The sequence below is a fragment of the Vulpes vulpes genome, chromosome 13 (genome assembly GCF_048418805.1).
Source record: "Vulpes vulpes isolate BD-2025 chromosome 13, VulVul3, whole genome shotgun sequence".
Classification (NCBI taxonomy): Eukaryota; Metazoa; Chordata; class Mammalia; order Carnivora; family Canidae; genus Vulpes; species Vulpes vulpes.
Genome location: NC_132792.1, coordinates 150985799 through 151006299, shown reverse-complemented (window position 1 = coordinate 151006299; position 20501 = coordinate 150985799). Strand labels below are relative to the sequence as shown.

Here is a 20501-nt window from a genome sequence, read left to right as displayed (position 1 = left end):
GGAAGGACGAAGCGCAGAGCGCAGGGTACGGATTTCGCTCTGCCATCAGGGGCGCTGGGACCCCTGGATGGGGAGGCGCTGCTTGAAATGGTTGGTTATAGATTCCGAGCAGCTTTGTTGCCCGTGACCACAGGGAATTAGGAGCTGCCACCAGCGCCAGTTAGCAAGCCCTTGAGCCCAAAGCGTCCCTGTTCAGGTTCTAACCTGAGACCAACATCAGAGCGGAATTAGGAAAAGCTTCAGCAGAAAGTCCAGGATGATAATCCTGGCAGCTTCCCAGCTGCCTCAACATGCAGCCTAATCGCGAAACAAAGCCACGCTGCTGTGACATTCATCTGGCCCTGGGGTGGAAGGATCCGGGAAAACTGGGTTTGGCAGAGCAGCTCTTCCCTGGGGTTTCCTTCCAGCCCAGCCCGCAGTCTGGGGTCAGCAAAGGCATGTGCCTCCCAGGCCAAGGTCGGCTGCGCAGAGCAGGTGCCAGGTTCCCCTCTTCTGTAAATGCCATTTGCGAAATCTACTCAGCCTCCTGATACTCTCCAGGCACAGGTGTCCTTGGCCCTGACTTCTCCATCCCCTTTCTTTCCCTTAGCCCGGCTCTTGCCCTAGCTCCTCGCTGTCCTGGGGCAAAAGAGAGGAGCGTAGCCCAGATTTCCCGAGTCCTCCCAAGCCAAGTGTAAATCAAGTGGGGAGGACACGAGAGAAAGGCGGCACCCTTCGCACTGCCTGAGCCTTATGTAATCATGTCATCATCTCTTTTATGAAAGCAAGTTCAGTCAAATTCCTACAGCAGAATTCCTCCAAGCGCTTGAGTGAGGGACTTTCGGGAAGGAAAGTGGTCAGTTTACCTGCACAGCATAATTCACCCGCTAGCTGCACTCCTCAGCGATGCGCTTCGCTTTGTCAGGCTTGGCAGTATGTTTTTAGTTGCAATATAATCGACATGCCACGTTCTATTCATTTTAAGCATATGATACCATGATTCTGTATTTGTATATATTGCAAAATGATCATAAGTCCAGTTAACACCCATCACCCAGGATTTGTAGCATTTTAAACCATTTCTTATGCCTACAGGTATTCCATGTTATTTTGCCATCTTCCTGTCACCTGCCGTAGATTTGTCCCAAGCCTGGGGAAGTCCCTCACTGGGACCCAGCTTCACTTCTCTCTTCATCCAGGTGGTTACAGAGGTCCCACAGGGTTAGGATACACTCTCACACCTCACCTACAGGAAGTGCTGAATGTCTCCAGTCCGAGGAGGGCAGGATTTTAGGTGCTGTACTCTGAATAAGTAGCCTCTTTTAGAAATTCATACCCTGTGAACCAGAGGCTGTTTTCATGTCTGGTTTAAGCATTTGCAAGAAGTGTGCTGGGAAACGCAGCAGAGTGAACGCAGGAGCTGTCTGCAAATTGCTCTCCCAGGGATAAAGCACCATCTTCCGCATGCCGCCTGGAGCAAGGGGCTTTTTAAAAATTAAATCTGTCATGGAAAATATGCTGGCTCTTGCTACTTCAGGCCGCTCGGAGACAGTCAGGTGGATTTTGAAGCCTGGAAAGCAAGAGGTTTGAGGGGCTGCTGGGGTCTTATGACATCAGCGGGTACAGTGGGAAGAGGGTGGAAAAGGTGTCAAGCTCGCTTGGGTCCCTGAAAGCATCATGTCCTTCCTCCATGTCAGTCTCCTTCTCGTTGGGGTCTCTAGGCACCTCCAGGAAAGTCAAACCCTATAGCTGAAGCTGCCCTACCCTGTAAGTCTGGGATAGCCCCCAACTGGAGTCTTCAAGACCAGGTGAGTAAAGAGCAAGAACAAACCTTGGGGGTGAGGAAACTGAGCAGTAGCTTCCCTCGGGAGGTCCTCTCTTCCCAGATTCTTACGGATCAGTGATTTAGATTCACTGTTCTCCATGATCCATGCAAAGACATCTTCCTCATTGAGTATCGGTCATTTAACCAACCATCTGTGCCTGTCCACCATGAGGCACAGGAGTACCTACAAAAGACTGTATCTCTCCCAGTCAGGTAAAACCCCCCACCAATATCCATCTCAAAACCACCTCCTCACAGCCTTTGCTAACTACTCCTGGGCTAGAAGAGGCCTTAGACTCAAGGCCACCACATCTGCACTCTGACGTCAAGGCCTCCCCCCAGCCCTGACCAACATGGGAGCCACGGCCTGATCTTCAGGGGCATGTCCAGCTGCACATCTCCAGTCGAGTGGCACCCAAATGAGAGCTGAAGGTCACTCCTGTGGTCTCTCATGATGGACTGGAACAAATTGCAGCTTGGCCACAGATCACAAGATTACTCTTCTTCTGTGGTAACAGAGCTGACCCACATGCCAAAGAGAAACTTGTCAGGAGGATCACTCTGCCTCTTTCTGCTCCCTCATTGGATTATGTGACTCAACAGCATTCCCCTTCTCCTTTCTCTGGACAAATAGCAAACATTCAAAAGCCATCAGCCATCTAGCCCTGTGGTGCCTCCATGAGGCCCAGATGCCCTTAGGTGTGCCAGTCAACGGTCTGCTCTCTAATAAAATCATACAGGAGACAGGCAGGGCATGATATGGCTTCCAAAGCCATCCTTTGGTTGACAGCCTCCTCCCAGGGAACTGAGGCTTATTAACCAGGGCTGCTAACCCAGAACAATGAAGTGGGATCCCCATTTAGAGGAGGGGCACAAAAGCAATCGTATGGTCTTGGCAATTGCCAGACTTGGGCTCAAACTCCAGCTCCATTTAGCTTATTGGACCTGGGGCAAATTATTTCACCTAATTGAGCCTTAGTTTCTTTAGCATCTTAGTGAGATAATGATGCATATAAAGGCTTTAGTACATACTTGGCCTGGGAGATACTCAATAAATGGGGGTGATTATTATTACCTTACGCTGACATCAGTGGTACCTACAGCAATAACAAGAAGGGGGCACACTCCCAATATCGGTTGGTGTACTTGTATGTTCGTTTGCTGGTTGGATGGATGGTTGGTTGCCTCACTTGTTCATTCATTCATTTCAGTGAATGAATGCTTACTTTGTACCAAGCTCTAAAAGAGCTGATCAGGAAAGAGAGGTGAATCAGGCAGACAAGGCCCAGCCCTTACAGACCTTCTAGACTGGAAAAAAAAAAAAAAAAAAAAAAAAGACCTCCAGTGAGCAGTTCATTGGAAGTATGACAAGAGCTACAAAGAGAAAGTGACTGGTACTTATGGAACCAAAAGCCAGGGGGCCTCACCTACACTAGAGAGATTAAAGAGATGCTATATGCAGTCAGGGCCCCATTGTGGATTCAGATTCACTTTAGGAGCCTAAGTTAAATACAGGCAGGACAAAGCCATTAAGAGACACTAGTAATGAGTAATTTGCAACCAACCAAGTTTGCAATGAGAAGCACCAAAATTGGGTGGGCCCAATGACACACATTGGTCTGGTATGACACACATCATACCAGAAAACATCCACATGGACACTGGGCTGGAATAGATTTTGCGTGTGAACTCCTGAGGCAGGTGTTCAAAGCCCCTTTTGTGGGGCTGAACTAACATTTGCTTCCATTAATCTAACATCTTAGAAGGTAGTCATTATTTATGACAGGTCTCCTGGGTTGAAATCCTAACTCTCCACTTCCTGAAAGCACAGGCTAGAATAAAAACTTCCATGACTCACTGGCAAAATTCATGAGAACATGTTCAAAGCCAAAGAGCAAATTTTTAAGAGTGGAAGGAGCACTTAGATGGGAACAAGGGAGCACGGAAACATGGCAGATGGGGTAGGACAGGAATTTGACCGGGCCAATAAGGAACTGGTGGAGCCAGGGTGAACACATCCCTTAGCAGCCTTTTACTAGCACCTATGTCGCCAGCATGACAAACTTCGCATTGGTAACATGAGGCCACTGCTCACTAGAAATGAATGGGCCACTGGGCACTGGAGGGGAGGTGGGGAGAAAGCTCAGTTCAGGAGGATGCTCAGAAAGCAGGGAGACTTTGCCAGCAGTCTCAGCTCAGGACTTCCCTGGGGACCGAGCGAGTAGGATTCCCATTGCTAGAGTTATCATTGGCTTCTGGGTGTCTGGTTTTCACAGACATGAGCCGTCCATTCTGCAGGTCACTGACCATTTAAGCCAGAAGAGACACTGAAGAGCATCTCGTCCCTGTTTCCTAAAGAGGTTCTGCAACACACCAGCTCGGACGGATGTTAATGGCTATACCAGAGTAGACAGTAGAAACTTGCCGGTGTAAATCAAAAAAGGGTTCAGGGGGCAGATTAATGTGCACACTGCTGGACTCAACATCTGAGACCTCGGCAAGCCAGCTTGCTCACCGGGGGACAGAACTTGTGATCTGAAACTCATTAGCACTACACGACTTAATATGACTCAATCGCGTACTTCTAAGAAAATGTTAGGCAGGTGCGTTACTCTCCAAAGGACCGCACTGGCCCCATGTTGCTCTAAACCTGGATAGATCTTTTCTACCTTGTGGGAGACACTCTATGTAATAGGGCATCTAGGTTGATAAGGGGTAAGATCAATTACAACCGCCCTCCCCCAGCACCTCCTCCACATTGGACTCTACCTACCACTCCCTCTCCCCATTCTGTCACAGGAAGAAAGCAAGCTCTGTGATGAGCCCAACACAGTCATCCTTTACCAAACCCCACTCATGAATCGCCTGTGCTTTTGATGCTACCTGGGAGGCCCAGGCCCAGAGCTGAGAATCATCAGTCTGAGAGAGTTCTAGGTGTTAAATTTCAGCCCCTACTCTCCTTTTAAAACTTTTTAGCACCTGGTGGGGCCTCTTCATTTCCAGAAAAGCTGAGCTCATCCATAACAATAGTGAGAGCAACACATATGTTGGTGAACTTGCTATGACAAAGTACCCTTCTAAGGTATTATTACTGTCCCTATATTATAAACGAATGAATTGGGGCCCAGGGAGTTTAGGTAACTGGCCCAAGGTCACTAGGGAGAGTCAAGATTTGAACCCAAGGAGTCTGATTCCAGAGTCCATATTTGTAACCGTCACTCTCCTTATTTCATGAGCCACACTTTTAGGGCTACTTTCTTCACTCTGCTACTCCCATTCCTATGGATAATGGAAGGAAGGTAACTTGACTGTGCACCCGCTATGTGCAAGGCACTGTGCCTGGCCCATGATTATCCTTCCCATAGCTACCTTCTGGAGTAAACAGCATGACTCCACAGAAGAGGAATGGCGTGTTCACTCTCCCCCTGCACCCTCACTCTCAGCAATCGTGTGGCTGAGCCCAGACGCCGAGATCTAGCTTCAAAGCCCCCACCCATTCCAGAACTTTATTGCTTCCTTGGGAATCACCACATATACCCTAGTCACCTGCAGTTCAAGCTGATTCATTACCAATCATGGAGTGCTTTCATTGTCTCCCACCCCTCAGGGATCATGATGGGGCCCTGCTATATGTTTTTAGGGTACTAGGGAGGATCCCTAAGGATCCATGGAAGTCGACACAGGTTCCTAACATCATCCCTTGATCCTCTTGAGAGAAAAGGAGCCTGGCTTTGATTTTTATGCTGCTGTCCTGAAAGAATTATGGTCCTACCACTCACATCATCTGTCCCCTTCCCCCACCCCTAATTCCAACACCCTGATTTTATTATCTTTATAACTTGACAGTCTAATAGATGATTTTAATTCCACAGAAACCCTCACTATGGAAGGCTGACAAAAAAGATATGGGCTATGTAGAGATCATTTTTAAACCTTGGGTGTGATGATTCAGCGGGGAAGGGGATACATTTCCAAGCACCCGGCCTTGTGATCTTTCTTTCCATTTACCAACTTCCACAAGAATTTGTGCAGAAAGAAAACTGAGAGGCTTTCCAGAGCAAAGCTCTTTTTCCAAGACTCCAGTGCTCTCACCTTCTCCTCTCAGAAGAAAATGCCCTTTGGTTACCGGGGAGGGCGGTGGCTAGAAATGTATGTACAGTATTCAAGGGAGCTCACTATGGCAACCTCAGTTGCCGAAAATTAGGAGGCATTAGGAGGCCCCTGCTTTGAAGCCACCAGTAACTTATGTCTCAACTGGCTCCCAAACTCACTAGGTTGGGGCCTTATCAAGCTAAGAAAAATCCATCCTGGAACAAATTGCCATAAGCATGAGCTACACGAAGCATACTCAAAACCACAACACTGGCTTTAAAACTAAAGCCCCACGCACAGAATGAGAACCACCCGACCAATTACCTACATGCCAATTATCCCAGGCGCTGAGTGTCATTAATTACCTAATTACTTGTCTACAATACATCATGTAATTGTGGTGCATTTTCTCTACTGTCCTAACGATGAGCAGGAGGACCCGAACTCCTAGCTAGCGCCTGGGAAGGGAACCCTCAGCCCAGGTTAAAAGGCCAGTAGAGCCCCTGACTAAAGAAGCCAGTGAGACACTGATTAAAGGAAGGGTCTGGTTCTAAACAAAGGGGAGCAAAGCATGAACTCAGAACTTCTCAGTCGGTAGGTGGAAGGAGAGAAGGGGCGGTGGAGACAGGGTGCAAACAGGTACCGAGTGGTTCCTCCAGGACCTCTGTTGCTTTTTTTAATGCATTATGATCTTCTAAGTAGGAGAGACTTTTATTAGACACTTTATACAGATGAGCTGAGAACTCATCCATATAAATTTTACGAAGGGCGCACAGCTAGTCAGTAGTCAAAACCAGGATTCAAGCCCAGGTCCCTAGCCCTAAGGCTGGTGCCCTGTTTAGCAAGGTACCAATATCATGGTTAGCCTACTGCTATGCCTCTCCCTGGCTGTGGTGTGGCTGTCACTCTGAGGGAGAAACTTCTCATGTCCCAAACTGGGATATGACCTATGATTTACTATAGAAGTCCATCCGTCCCTCTGTCCCTCCTTTCCTCCCTTCTTCCTTCCTGATCTTCCTTCTTCCTTCCTTCCTTCCTTCCTTCCTTCCTTCCTTCCTTCCTTCCTTCCGTACAAGTGCCTGAGTGTGCTGGGAGATAGTGAAGATACTTTGGAAATAATTTGTGCCATCCCTGGAAAGTCAATAAATTGGGAGAAAGCAGAAGGCAAAGAACACCAATATGGGAAAAGCAGAGAATCATTCAGGCTTTACTGCACGATGCAATGCTGCTTAGCATCAGGGGCTCCAGCAGGGTTTGGAATCTGCCACTTACTGGCTGTGTGACCTTGGAGAAGTGATTTTCTTCTCCACAGGGTCCAGGTTTACTTCCTTGAGAAATGGGACTGACACTATAACGCCACGAGGCTGTTCTCAGGACTGGATGAGCTGACCTAAAACACATCCTAACTTTGCGCTGTAGGTTGCCTCTTGCACAATTATCAGGAGTTGATAATTGTATTATTAGTATTTTTGCAAAGCACTGAGTACAGATAAAAGACCACTCAGGGCCTGGAGGGAAATGCCCAGAGAGCCTTGCACCCTAGAATGCCTAGGGTCTAGGATGAGGAAGGCTTCATATTTCCCTTTTCTTTTTTTTTTAAGATGTTATTTATTTATTTATTTATTTATTTATTTATTTATTTATTTGAGAGAGAGAGAGAGAGAGCATGAGTAAGGAGGGGAGAGAGAAACAGGATCCCCACAGGGCAGGGAGCCCGACTCGGAGTTTGATCCCAGGACTCAAACCATGACCCGAGCCAAAGGCAGACACCTAACCTACTGAGCCACCCAGGTGCCCCTTTCCTTTACTTTTCATGGACAACCACATGCCACATCCCTTAGAAGAAGAAACAAGGATGCTATGCTTTCCTCTTGGCAAAACCCTGACTCCCTGGTGACTGACCTAAGATGTCGGAACAGCCTAGTTTTTCCCTCCATGAGCGAAACTAGCCAAAATAGTGAGTGCTGACCTCTCACCTGGTGGGAGCCGAAGAGACAGTGGGGCCAGCAGCCCACCAGCATCCCAGAGCAGCTGGCACCTCCTCTACTGCAAGAGTGACAGAAACAACATCCGCCCCACAGAATGTTCTGTAGAGCGAGTACCCTATATAAGCAAAAGCAGAAGAAATGTCTTCTCTTTCTTTTCGAAAAGGCACATGATAATAAAGAACAGAGTGGAGTAAGGTGTCAAGTGGATAAAACAAAATAATAATAAGTCACAACGCAATTGAGCACGTACTGTGTGTGAGACCCTTTGTGTGAGCACTTTGCCAGTACGATCTTATTTAATCCTCACCATGATGCTACAAGGTAGGACTTCTCATCACCCTCATTTCACAGATGCGGAAGCACTGACAATTTGCAGAAGCACTAAGTGGCAGAGGCAGGACACAGACCCGGGTCTCACCTGGTTCAGTGTCCACAGACAAGGAAAACCAAAGTCAAAATGCTGGATTGGCTTCTGGGTCCTGCCTCTCTCCTTGCCTGTGACTTCAGGTAAGTCTTTGGAGGAAACAGAGGAAGCTGACAGGTCCCTTCCTGAGTTGGGTCCCAAGAGCAGTGCCATGAGCAGGGTGGTGCTCACACGCACAGATTTGGGGATATAGGGGTGAGGCTCAGAATGCAGAGGCCAGGGGATCCCTGGGTGGCGCAGCGGTTTAGCACCTGCCTTTGGCCCAGGGAGCGATCCTGGAGACCCGGGATCGAATCCCACGTCGGGCTCCTGATGCATGGAGCCTGCTTCTCCCTCTGCCTATGTCTCTGCCTCTCTCTCTCTCCCTGTGACTATCATAAAATAAATAAAAATTAAAAAAAAAAAAGAATGCAGAGGCCACGAAGCTTGGGAGAACCAGCAAGAGGTCTGAGTCGTTTCCAGCTCCATTTCTTTCATTACTAACCCAGCTCTGGGACCTTTCTCTAAAAGGTCATGCTTGTGAAATGTGGGCGGTGGGAAAATGGAGAAGAGACTGGATGGCCACACACGCACCTTCCAACTCCGAGTTTTTGCTGTGCACTAGAGAACGTCTACAGAACCACCCAACTCTCCAAACAGATGTCAAAGGCACTATGTTCTCAGGAATCTTTGCAAATAACACTCGATTTTGCCAAGATAGAAACAGCCACAAGAATACACTTCACTTTGCCAGAAAAAAAAAATAGCTCCAAGAATAATTCATGCATGTAATGTTCTTGTCTTCTATGCCCTATGTAACTACGAATTAATTCTCAGAAGGACACAATGAGAGATTACAATGGCAACACCAAAATGACAAGCCTCCTTTTTCCAAGAAAAAGAATGACTACCTCTTCCTATAAAGGATCTCACTACAATTGTCTTGGATCCATACCAGACTCATAGGCATTTGTAACTGGAAGAACATGTGAAGGTCAACTGATTTGACTCTCCATCTCCGAGGGTACCTAAGGAGTGTTGAAATACCTTAAGGACCACTCGGCACTGCCTACTTGGACACCTCTGATCCTTCCCAAATTCTTTCTCACGCTTTTTACAGCTTGGATGCTTCCTCTACACCTTGTGGCCATACAGACCCAACCCCCCTCCACATCATTCCTTCAAAAATGCCACCCCCTGAGGCTTTCTTTCTGCAAGAGTTGTCAATCATTCTGTACTTACAAAAACAATCTGACCACTGAGGTGCTGCCGTGTTTGTTGTTGTCCTTGTTTCTTTTTTTTTTTAAAGACAGATTTATTTGATCTACAATTATTCCAAAATGATTACTACTCCAAATAACCCAAACTGTGCTTTTTTTCAACCTATATTATCCAACACTGAAAGCTGATTATAATCAACTTGCTTTCATAAAAAGAAGGAAAAAAAAAAAGATTTTAGAAGAATCCACATGGCTAAAAGGACAGCCAGAAAGCATTCCATGTTCCCAAATAAACAAGGAAAAACCATGGATGCACCACTTCCCCACTACTGCCCAATCCCCACTCAAATCTAAATGACCCCCTTTCAAATCACAGACGCATAAAAATGATCCAGCCACAACCTCACAGTTTACAATGTGGAAACTGAGACCCAGAGATCCCATCTCTTTCTCCTTGGCATCCTCGAATGTTTATCAATCCTCTGTACTGGGTTAGACACTGGGGATGCCAAGGTAGTGAGGCCTTGCCCTCTCAGGTCTCTGAGCAGGGACTCACACACAACAATACAATTAAGGGATTTATTTAAGATTTTATTTTATTTATTTGAGAGAGAGTGCATGTGAGAGAGAGCACAAGCAGAGGAGAGAGGGAGAAGCAGGCTCCTAGCTCAGCAAGGAGCCCAACATGGGGCTTGATCTCAGGACCCTGGGATCATGGCCTGAGCTGAAGGCAGATGCTTAACCGACTGAGCCACACAGGTGGCTCAATTAAGGGATTTATTTTATTTTATTTAAGATTTTATTTATTTACTCATGAGAGACACAGAGAGGCAGAGACATAGGCAGACAGAGAAGCAGGCCATGCAGGGAGTCCAATGTGGGACTCGATCCTGAGACTTCAAGATCATGTCCTGGGCTGAAGGCAGATGCTTAACCGCTCAGCCACCCAGGCATCTCAAGGTTATTTAAATAGGTAGAAGCAGGGGCACCTGGGTGGCTCAGTTTGTTGAGCCTCCAACTCTTGATTTCGGCTCAGGTCATGATCTCAGGGTCGTGTGAAATCAAGCCCTGTGTAGGGCTCCATGCATGCACTGAGTGTAGAGCCTGCTTAAGATTCTCTCTCTCCCTCTCCCTCTGCCCCTCCCCACACTTGTGCATGGATGGGCTCTCTCTCTCTCTCTCTCTCTCTCTCTTTTTCTCAAAATAAAATATGTGGAAGCATATTGTTGGGGCAACTTAATGATAGGCATTTGAAGCTTTGTACAAGGAACTTGAAAGACAAAAAGCTATTTCCTTCCTCTGTGCCTTGGCTTAAACTGTCCCTCCAAATCAAACACCTGCCTCCTCTCTTTGTTTGGCCAACCCAATCCTATAAGATTCAGCTCAAATACCCGCCCCCCACAACGCTTTCTTCCCAACTCCCCCTTTAGCTGCCCTCCTCTTTCAGGCTCCCACAATATCTTGTACAAATCACACTCACTGTACTTAGCATCATGTACTGCATCTATCTTTCTTGTGTTGATCTTCTCTGTTAGATTTTAGGTTGCAGGAGATAGGGACCTGAGTGTTATTCAGCTCTATATGTCTGTCTCATTCAGCTGGTGCATACTGGGTTTGATGAATGAACAAATAAACATCTCAGCAGACTTAAGGGTTAACAGGTGTTTGTCATACACAGAAGGAAAAAAGAAGGATGCTAGGCTGAGGAAGCCTGATGCAGAGGCCCAGGGCTCTGAGGGTGTGGTGTGCTTGCAGAGCTGTGCAGAGCTCTCATGGTGGGGGTGTTCAGGGTGCCAGAGAGGGGGATGGGAAGAGTGGCTGAGGTCGGGGCTTGGGGATTAAGTGAGGGTCGAGGTGAAAAGCCACATAAGCCACCCTGAAGTGTATAAGTGTATAGACATTATCTTAAAGTTGGGTGGGGGATGGGGGGAGGGCAAAAGTCTGTACAAGGAAGTAACATGATCCAATTAGTTTTTAAGGTCACACAATTGGCCAAAGGAGGAAGTACTACATTGAGTACTGGCCACCAAGGCAGGAACCTACTGTATGGTGCAGGACACAGGGAAGGTCCGTATCGGGGTGCTGTGTCCCAAGAGCTCGGGGTGAGCCCCAAGGATGGAAGTAAAGTGTGGGCCCAGGTTTGAGACTTTAGGTGGAACCAAAAGGATTTGATTAGTAACCTGAGTATGGGAGAGGGGGGAGAAGCATCAACCATGATGCCAGCGTTTCTAACCTGGAACACCAGGGCGACACACAGTCAACAGAGAAAGGACCATGAGAAGAACAACAGTTTTGGAGGAAAGAGTATGAGATCATTTTCAGAAAGATTCCTATGATAATCCTTCCAGATGGTTTCTATAGGTCAGAGCTACCTTAACTAAAAAAAGAGATAGATGAAGTGCAAGAAATCAGTCATGAAAAACCTAAAGAGTACAAGACGAACGAATAGTTTAACCCTCACAGAGACAGATGGTGTGATCCTGATGATGTGAGGGTGAAGGAAACAATTTCAGACAAGAAATTTTCTCTGGTTCTTAGAACTACTCATCATTTCTCAACCCATTAAATTGGCAGGTGTATACAACATGATGTCTAGGCCATCAGACTCCATACCTTTCTGGTTTTCTGGACCCACCTGAATCATCTTCATGGCTTTTTAAATGATTATTACCCAAAAAAATGATTATTACCAGCTGACGAATGGCTTCCCACCAGTTAGTGAGTCCTCGTCACCAGGGAGAATTCAGTTTACTGTAATTAAGTAGCCCCGCTCAGGCATTTTACTGACTAATGACCTCATTTTTTACTCATCTTTTCAAAATGCTAGAAGGTCTAGCTATTGCTGGGAAAAGCTCACGGACACACTCATGAACAAAACCCTTCCGCAGCAAAATTAATCCATCTTTTAATCTAGCGACATTCCTCTTGCCCGTATTTCATAGCAAAAGCTCCGAAGAGCAAGCCACGCACAGAACCTCTATAGAAACAACTGCTCCACTTACAGAAACCGCGAAAGGACTTTCCTGGCCCGTGCAGTTATCCTACGTGCGCAGAGATTGTGCTTGGTGGAAAAGAAAATGAAACTGCCAGCTTACCCTCTTCCTCAAGTTGTAGGTCAGAATGAGGTTCCTGGAGAAGGAGTGAGAAAAGGCCGTGTAGAATTCCAGCACTTTCTGCAGGGCGTCCCGTTTGATCACATGCAGATCGCAGTAGGTCAGGGCCCTCACGTTGGCACAGGATTGGGCAAGGGTGGCTTCCTTCCAGAACACATCTCCAAACACGTCTCCTTTCCCTAGGGAGAGAAAGTGCTGGTGAAGAGAGTGCCAGCCAGACGGAGTCTGGCCACCCAGGTTGGCTTCCCTGTGTCTCCCAGAATTGCTGTGCCTTTGACATTCTGCAACGTGGGCTCAGAAAAGGAAAAAAACAAACCCCCCCCCCAAAAAAAAACAGAAAACAGGTTCTATTTTGAACCTTAACAACATGTGATTCAAGAAACTTTAAGATACCATAGAATACACGTCGAAGTTTAACCAATGACTTTGGGGTCATGGATGTCACCTCCTGAACATCCTATCCAAAGTGGGAACCCTCTGTTATTCCTTGTACCTCCCCCATTTTCCCCAAATGCCAATCATAACCTATAATCACATTCTTTGTTTCCTTGTTTGTTGTGTAACTCCCAGCCTGAGAGCTCTGTCCACGTCACACAGTGTCTGGAACTTAGTAGGAATTCTGTAAGTGCAGGCAAAAGAGAAGCAAGGAAGGAGGGCAAACTGTGGATCTCCATTAAAGGGACTGGCTGAGGGGTGAATAGTATGGAGAAGGTGTGGATTCTCCATCAGGAGCTGAAGACCAAGAGAGGCCTCCTCTGTTTAGGATGATCCACATGGAAAAAGGCATGGAGGGGTGGAGTTCATTACCTTCCATACTCTTTCCACTGCCCTAAGGTTTATGTTTGTATGGTGCCTCACTCCTCCCCCTCACCCCATTCCTCCTTCCATGCTCCTCACCCCTGCCAAAGGTCCTCCTTGTGGTATAAAAAAACATAGGCCCCTTACACATGGCAGGGGGGCCCTACACATCTCCAAGCCTCTCTATACATGTAATAAGCCAATTGAGTAACATAAGCATATCCTGAGTCAAAATTCTATCAATCTCCTCTGAATATCTGCTTTTCAAATCTAGGGATATTCCCCCTATCTTTCCCCGAGTCCAACATTTTAACATATGTCTAATGCAAAGTCTAATTCATTCCTGGCACAGCCTCTGGTTATAAATAGCTTGAAACGTTGTTTATCTTGCCTCTAAATTTTCAGCACAGATAAACACAAATCTGAATCCATAGGGAGCCGGAGAGGAGTATGCAGTGAGCAATGAACAATGCTACAAAGAGTGGACAGTAACCCTTATAACCCTCAGGAGAGTAGTCGGCCCCTGCATCCAGACCAGCTGCACGCCACTGCAGGACCCCAGGTGCCCCTGACTCAGTAGGATGAACAGGGCAGGTGTTTTCCTCATTCAGGCTAAGGAGGCGATTAGACATCCAAGCACCTGGACAGAACTTGATCTTTTCTCAAAAAAGAATCCATTCTAAGTATACGGGTAATCCATGGGCATAGCTTTCTCCAAGCACCTCCACAGGATGAGCTAGAAACCAAGTGTACTATGGACACATTACTCCACAGTTTCCCATATGGTTATGAGGTAATTAGTATACAGTTCTGATTTATGAAGATAGTTTTATTGACTCAGTATGAGCAAGATGCATGCGTAGAGGGGAGGGAGCTTTTAGATAAAAAGGCCTTTAAAACTATGCTAGTTAAATTCCCTTCCCAGGTGTTTTTCAATCATCTGCACTAGGAGTGGGTTACTTTAGGGCTGGGGCCACTGGATGGGAGTGCTTCCCTCTGTGGGATGTTACCAGCTTCCACGGAGATGGGCTCATTCAACGTGTGCTCCCTGGTACTGAGTTCTAAGCAACAAGGCTTGGCCATTCATTCATACATAGCAAGCATTCCATACCTTCCCTACACTGCACTGCAATGCCTCCCATGCCTTTCATTTTTATGTAATCTAGAAAAAGCTCTTCCGACGCATAGAATGGTAGATAGTCAAGAGGAATCAAGAGGCAAAGCCTAGTTTCCTTCCCCTTGGATCTGGACTCATCTAGTCCCTTCTCTGGAGTTTGGCAGATGTGATGTTCTGAGATTTTGAAGCAAGACCATAAAAAATCTTGCAGCTCCAGCATGGGTCTCTTGGAACACTTACTGTTAAGATGCTCCTTCTTTTTTTTTTTTTTTTTAAGATTTTATTTATTTATTCATGAGAGAGAGAGAGGCAGAGACACAGGCAGAGGGAGAAGCAGGCTCCCTGCAGGGAGCCCGACATGGGACTCGATTCCAGGTCCCTAGGATCATGCCCTGGGCTGAAGGGCAGCACTAAACCGCTGAGCCTAGGATGGGCTCATGGGACTCGATTCCAGGTCCCTAGGATCATGCCCTGGGCTGAAGGGCAGCACTAAACCGGGCTATCCTAGGATGCTCCTTCTTAGAATCCAACTACCATCCTTTGAGAAGAACAAGCCACACCAAAGGCCATAGACCAGTGCTCTGGTGGGCAGCCCAGCTGAACTCTTGGCTGACAGCCAGCCTCTGCTAGTCATTACGTGAGCGATCTTGGCCAGTAGGGCACCCCAGTCAAGCCTTCAGATGCCCACAGCCCTAGCCAATGCTGGTGTGCCAGCCACATGTGGAAAGCCCAAGTCTGAAACAACCAACTGAGCTAAACAACCCATGGAATGGTGAGGAACAATAATAAATTTCTTAGGCCACTAAATTTAGGGGAGGTGTATTATGCAGAAATAAATAACCCAGAACACACAGAATCATGGAACTCTGGGCTGAGAAGCCCATGAGAAGTTACTTAGTAACTTATCTGATATTCCAGTAGAATATCACAAATTATCCCAGCTCTGAGCTGGCACCCCACTTCTGGCCCTGAAAGAATGGGACAAGGAAGAGCAATGAGTGGCTCTAATGGGAGCAGATTATCCTGAGTGTTTTGAATATCAGTGAGAAAATGTAGAAATTACAAATCCCGTGGTCTCCTATTGGGATGAAATGTAGTCTAACCAAACCACAACTACTAAGAGTGCAAGACCATGGGATAATCCTGCCTGATTCTCCTCAAGGTTAGAGCTGACCCTTGAATAACATGGGTTTGAATTATGCGCATCCACTTGAACGTGGATTTTTTTTGATAAATACAGTACACCACTATAAAGGTATTTTCTCTTCCTGATGATTTTCTTAATATTTTCTTTTCTTTAGCTTTATTGTAAGACTGTAGTGACATACAAAATTCATGTTAATTTATTATTTATTTTGTCAGTAAGTCTTCTGGTCAACAGTAGGCATTAGTCGTTAAGTGTTGGGGGAGTCAAAAGTTATATGTGGATTTTCCACTGCACAGAGGGTCAGCACCCCTAATTATACATTCTTCAAGGGTGAATTCTCCTTCATTTAAACAAAACCTAATGAATAAGCATTATACTTCTCAAACAAATTTGGAGCCATTTTTTTTCCATCTATAAAGGAACCCAGAAAATAAAAGTTCCTAATGTGTACTTAACATACGAATTTATCTGTAGAAATTCAGCTTATAAACAACTCTTCAGGGCCATACCCATTGCATAAAACAAAGAACAACCATATTATAGTCACAACATACCATGAAATTAATAAGTGCATCTTTAGAAATGACAACATGCCCAGTGTAAAAAGTCTTCCACTCAAAGGTTTTGACAGAAACAATAAATAGAGAGAGTACTTCCTACTACACAAAGTATTTCACGGTAAGATAATCATGATTAATCTGTAGGGTCCAGGAAGTCTCAGTGTTGTTATAACTTGGATTTGATTTTCAACCCAAATTGAAAACCATACAATCTTTCTTCCTGTCAAGGCACCATTTTTGGTATAAACGATCTGTTAGTGAGATTTAAGAATGTGGTGTCAGAGGGCCTGTCAGATGCAAAACAAACCCAGGACTATTCTGGCAAACGAAGAATGTATTTATGACCCCAATAACTTGGGGAAACTGTCAGAGGGGAGGATACAGAGCATTTGGCAGGCTGCGTCTAAGTTACACACAGCTCTGGGAATAATGACTTCCCAGGTCAGGGTGAGGAATCAGGGGCTAGGACAAGCCCTACACCCACATTTATCCCTTGTTCCCTCACATGAGATGATCATTCACTGAAGAACAAAAGTTACCCCAATGCACTTGGCAATCAAATGACTTGAGGCAATCAGCTTATTGATTTATTTATTACCCTGAGGTGCTAGGTGCAGAATGTTAAAACCCAACGTTTCAAGTTTCTAAAATACATTCTAAGTGGATGTTCTGAGGTGGGGAAAAGAAAAAAAGAATGAAAAGGGGAAGTATGGAACCGCAGTCTAATTAAAACTGCGAGCAAACATCCCCGTGATAATTAATCCTCCTCCCTCTTCCCCCTCCACTTGAATGCAGCTATCTTTACTGCACCTCCACTTCTGCAGTGGACACAAACAACCCCACGGGGTACAGACGTGGGGCTGAAGAATGTTCACAAAGCATAGGTGGGAGGTGGGACTCAGGGCTGAGGTCGCCCAGGGAGAGGGAGGACAGATCTCTGCAAGGAGCACAGGAGAAAACCAAGGCCCTGTGGATAATTCAATTTAACGACAGGCAGAGGCTGGATTACCCACATGAGGAGGCTTGAGGGGGTGTGGAAGGTGGGAGTGGGGGGCTGGGAGGGGTGATAAGGGCAAACTCTTGAGGTGCTGGAACTGGGTCTCTGGGAGGATCAAACAGCCTACCCGAATGTTAAGAAGTCACAGGGAAGTGATTCTGCTCTGAACTGGAACCCGTCAGAAAAGGCCTTGCTGGGGGCCAGACAGCAGCCAGAGACCCTACCACAGGCACCCACCGCGCACCTTCCCCCAAAGATGATGAAGTCCAGGCTTTCCAGCTTATTTTTGAATACTTAAATAATTTTTTAAAGATTTTTTATTTATTTATTTATGAGATACACACAGAGAGAGAGAGGCAGAGACACAGGCAGAGGGAGAAGCAGGCTCCATGCAGGGGGCCTGACGTGAGGCTCGATCCCCGGTCTCCAGGATCAGGCCCTGGGCTGAAGGCAGGTGCCAATCCGCTGAGCCACCCAGGCTGCGCCCCTATTTTGGAATACTTAACCCTCCCACATGCATCTACGGGAGACCACGGGGAAGAGTAGATAAGCAAAGTTGTGACACTTTGTAAATTTTGCCTTCTTTTATCTGAAATGAAACTACAAAGCCCCTTCATTTTTTTTTTTTTCACTTACTGAAAAAAATAAATGCTCCTGGCAGTCTGTGACCTCTGCTTTATCTGCTACAGTTTCGAGACATGAGAAGGTACATCAAATGCAGACAGACATAGTGGAGATCTCAACAATTCGCTTTCCTGTCCAAGTGGTGAAAACATACTACTAGGAATAAAGCCTTAGCGTTAAGTGCCAGGTCTTATCTGATTGTGTTGTGGTGTTGGGTGCCGAGCCAACACATTTTATTGGATTTCTTTTGCCAACAAAGAAAGCAGGGCCTGCAGATGTTCAGGAGGCCTGGGCTCTCAGGCCTCTCAGAAGGGCATCGCCTTCTAGGGAGGTGTGGTCTCACTTTAGGTTTCATAGGGGAGCTCAGCGATGTTCAAGAAACATTTGCCTTCTTTCGAAGTTAGTACAAAAGAGCAATTGTTACGCTCTTCAGCAAACCATCTCTGTATTAGAGATGGGACACTGGCGTGGGGCAGCCACGTACCTGGTCGGTGAAACCCACACAGGCCCGGTAATGTCACATGCCAGCTCGGATGGGGACTGCCTCTCACCCTCTCTCTCTCGGGCAGCTGTTGGACTGGGAGTTCCCAGTTCTCTTGGCACATAATTCAAACCAGTTCAACAGTTTGGCCCTACCTATCATGGACCAGGCGGTGTTCCAGAGGCCAAGGGCCATCTAACACGGAAAACGCATTGTCTCCACATTCAAGGGGCTTAGACTGGGAGGAGACAAACCTACATGTGCGTAACAGTGAGGTATAAGACAAATAAAAACATAATATCGGGCAGCCCAGGGGGCTCAGCGGCTTAGCATCACCTTCGGCCCAGGGCATGATCCTAGAGACATGGGATCGAGTCCCATGTCGGGCTCCCTGCAGTGAGCCTGCTTCTCCCTCTGCCTCTGTCTCTGCCTCTCTCTCTCTCTGTGTGTCTCTCATGAATAAATAAATAAATAAATAAATAAATAAATAAATAAATAAATATCTTTAAAAAAAACATAATATCAAGATACGTCATAAGCTGTCTCAGGCAGGACTATGGAGATTTCATAGAGAAAAATGAGAATGGATCTGGCCTTCTATGGTGAGCCAGGAGAATTGAGACACATGGGAAAGACGGATAATTTTTCCAAACAGCAAGGGCGGGGCAGGGAAGCTGGATGGCTGGAAGTGAAGTTTGCTGCTCTGGGGTGCTCTCCTTCCTTTTATGGCTCAAATTCTTGAGAATACTATTTACGGTGTCTCTACACTATTGTTAAGGGGTGATTTACCCCCATTTCCCTGATGTTCCCTTCTGTGAAGGCAGTTCTGGCTGCATCACACCCTTGGCCTCCCTGATGCCCTCCTCTGCGGGAGGAGTTTGGAAGGAGAACCTGCACATGGGTAGGCCCGGCCCCTTGCTCTCTTCAGGATCTGCCGGCCTGCGAGAAGCATGTTCTCTCTGTCCCTCCACGCTGTAATATCTGCCAGCCAGACCCTCAGAGGCCAGCCTGTGCTGGTCGGCACTACCAGGTAGGCCTAATTCTGGGGCCCCATACTGGGAAGTCTTCTTGGACACAGATACAAAGCATATTCTCCAATATTAGCTTAATCAGAAAGGAAAAAAAGGTGATATTTTGACTGTTATCTCGCTTACTTATTTCTCTCTTGTTTCAGAACTCCAGAAGAGAGGCACCTGGGTGGCTCAGTGGTTGAGCATCTGCCTTTGGCTCATCTGATCCTGGGGTCCTGGGATCGAGTCCCGCATCGGGCTCCCTGCAGGAAGCCTGCTTCTCCCTCTGCCTGTGTCTCTGCCTCTCTCTCTCTCTCTGTCTCTCATGAATAAATAAAATCTTAAAAAAAAAAAAGAACTATGGAAGATCTTTGCAATTTATCAAGCACCCTGGAGCTAATAGCCCCCTCTCCCCATTTCTCAAGCTTCTCTAATCTTGCCTCCACCCTGCAGGTCCCGCTAACACTACTCTCACTGTCAACAACAGCTCTTTTTCTAATATATCTAAATGATATATTTTAGTCCTCAACTTATTCTAGCTCTTTGATTCTAATATATACTTAGGTTGTCGAGCGTTTTTTATCTCTGAAATCAGAATGTGTTTTACAATCAACAATCTATCACCATTTAACTGGCAGTGTTGTGTCTTAGTAAGCCATTAAATATTGGAGTGTCTTACAACCCGGAGCATCTCCAAGTCAGTGAAATTTGGTTCTGTATCAGTTAAAAATGTCCCTTCCCTCTCTCCCTGCCATCTGTGATAGCCCACTGTCCTGCGCTGGCAGTTCATCTCCGCCTCCTCTATCCATCCCCTATAAACTGGAAACCCGCTGGGCTCTGCTCTAGTAGACCTTACGGCTTTTTGCCCTCTCTCCTCTCCTTGGGTTTTTCCCAGCCTCTCACCTGGCTTTAGCTGCCACCTGGATCATGATGGTCCGTCCCCATGTTTGTGCCTCAAGCATAAACCTCAGGGTCTCTCTTCTGAGTGTAGAATCTCACACTGGACACTTTCACTTAGCTCAAAAATCACAAATCCCCAAATGGAACTTCCCACCCCCAGGTAAGCCTATCCACCCTCCAGTGTTTCCTGTCCCAGTGAAAGTTGTCCGAGTCATTCCAGACTCCTCCTTTTGCTCATTTCCATATC

General features: G+C 46.5%; 1 protein-coding gene across 2 annotated transcripts in view; it reads right to left on the bottom strand.

The window, feature by feature from the left end:
* Positions 1 to 20501, bottom strand: part of KCNH1 (potassium voltage-gated channel subfamily H member 1) — a 367276-nt gene that overhangs the window by 71938 nt on the left and 274837 nt on the right. For both annotated transcript variants that reach the window (XM_072733343.1, XM_072733344.1), the window contains exon 10: positions 12603 to 12799. In XM_072733343.1, coding sequence (XP_072589444.1) covers positions 12603 to 12799 — 197 coding nt within the window. The remainder of the gene's footprint in view (positions 1 to 12602; positions 12800 to 20501) is intronic.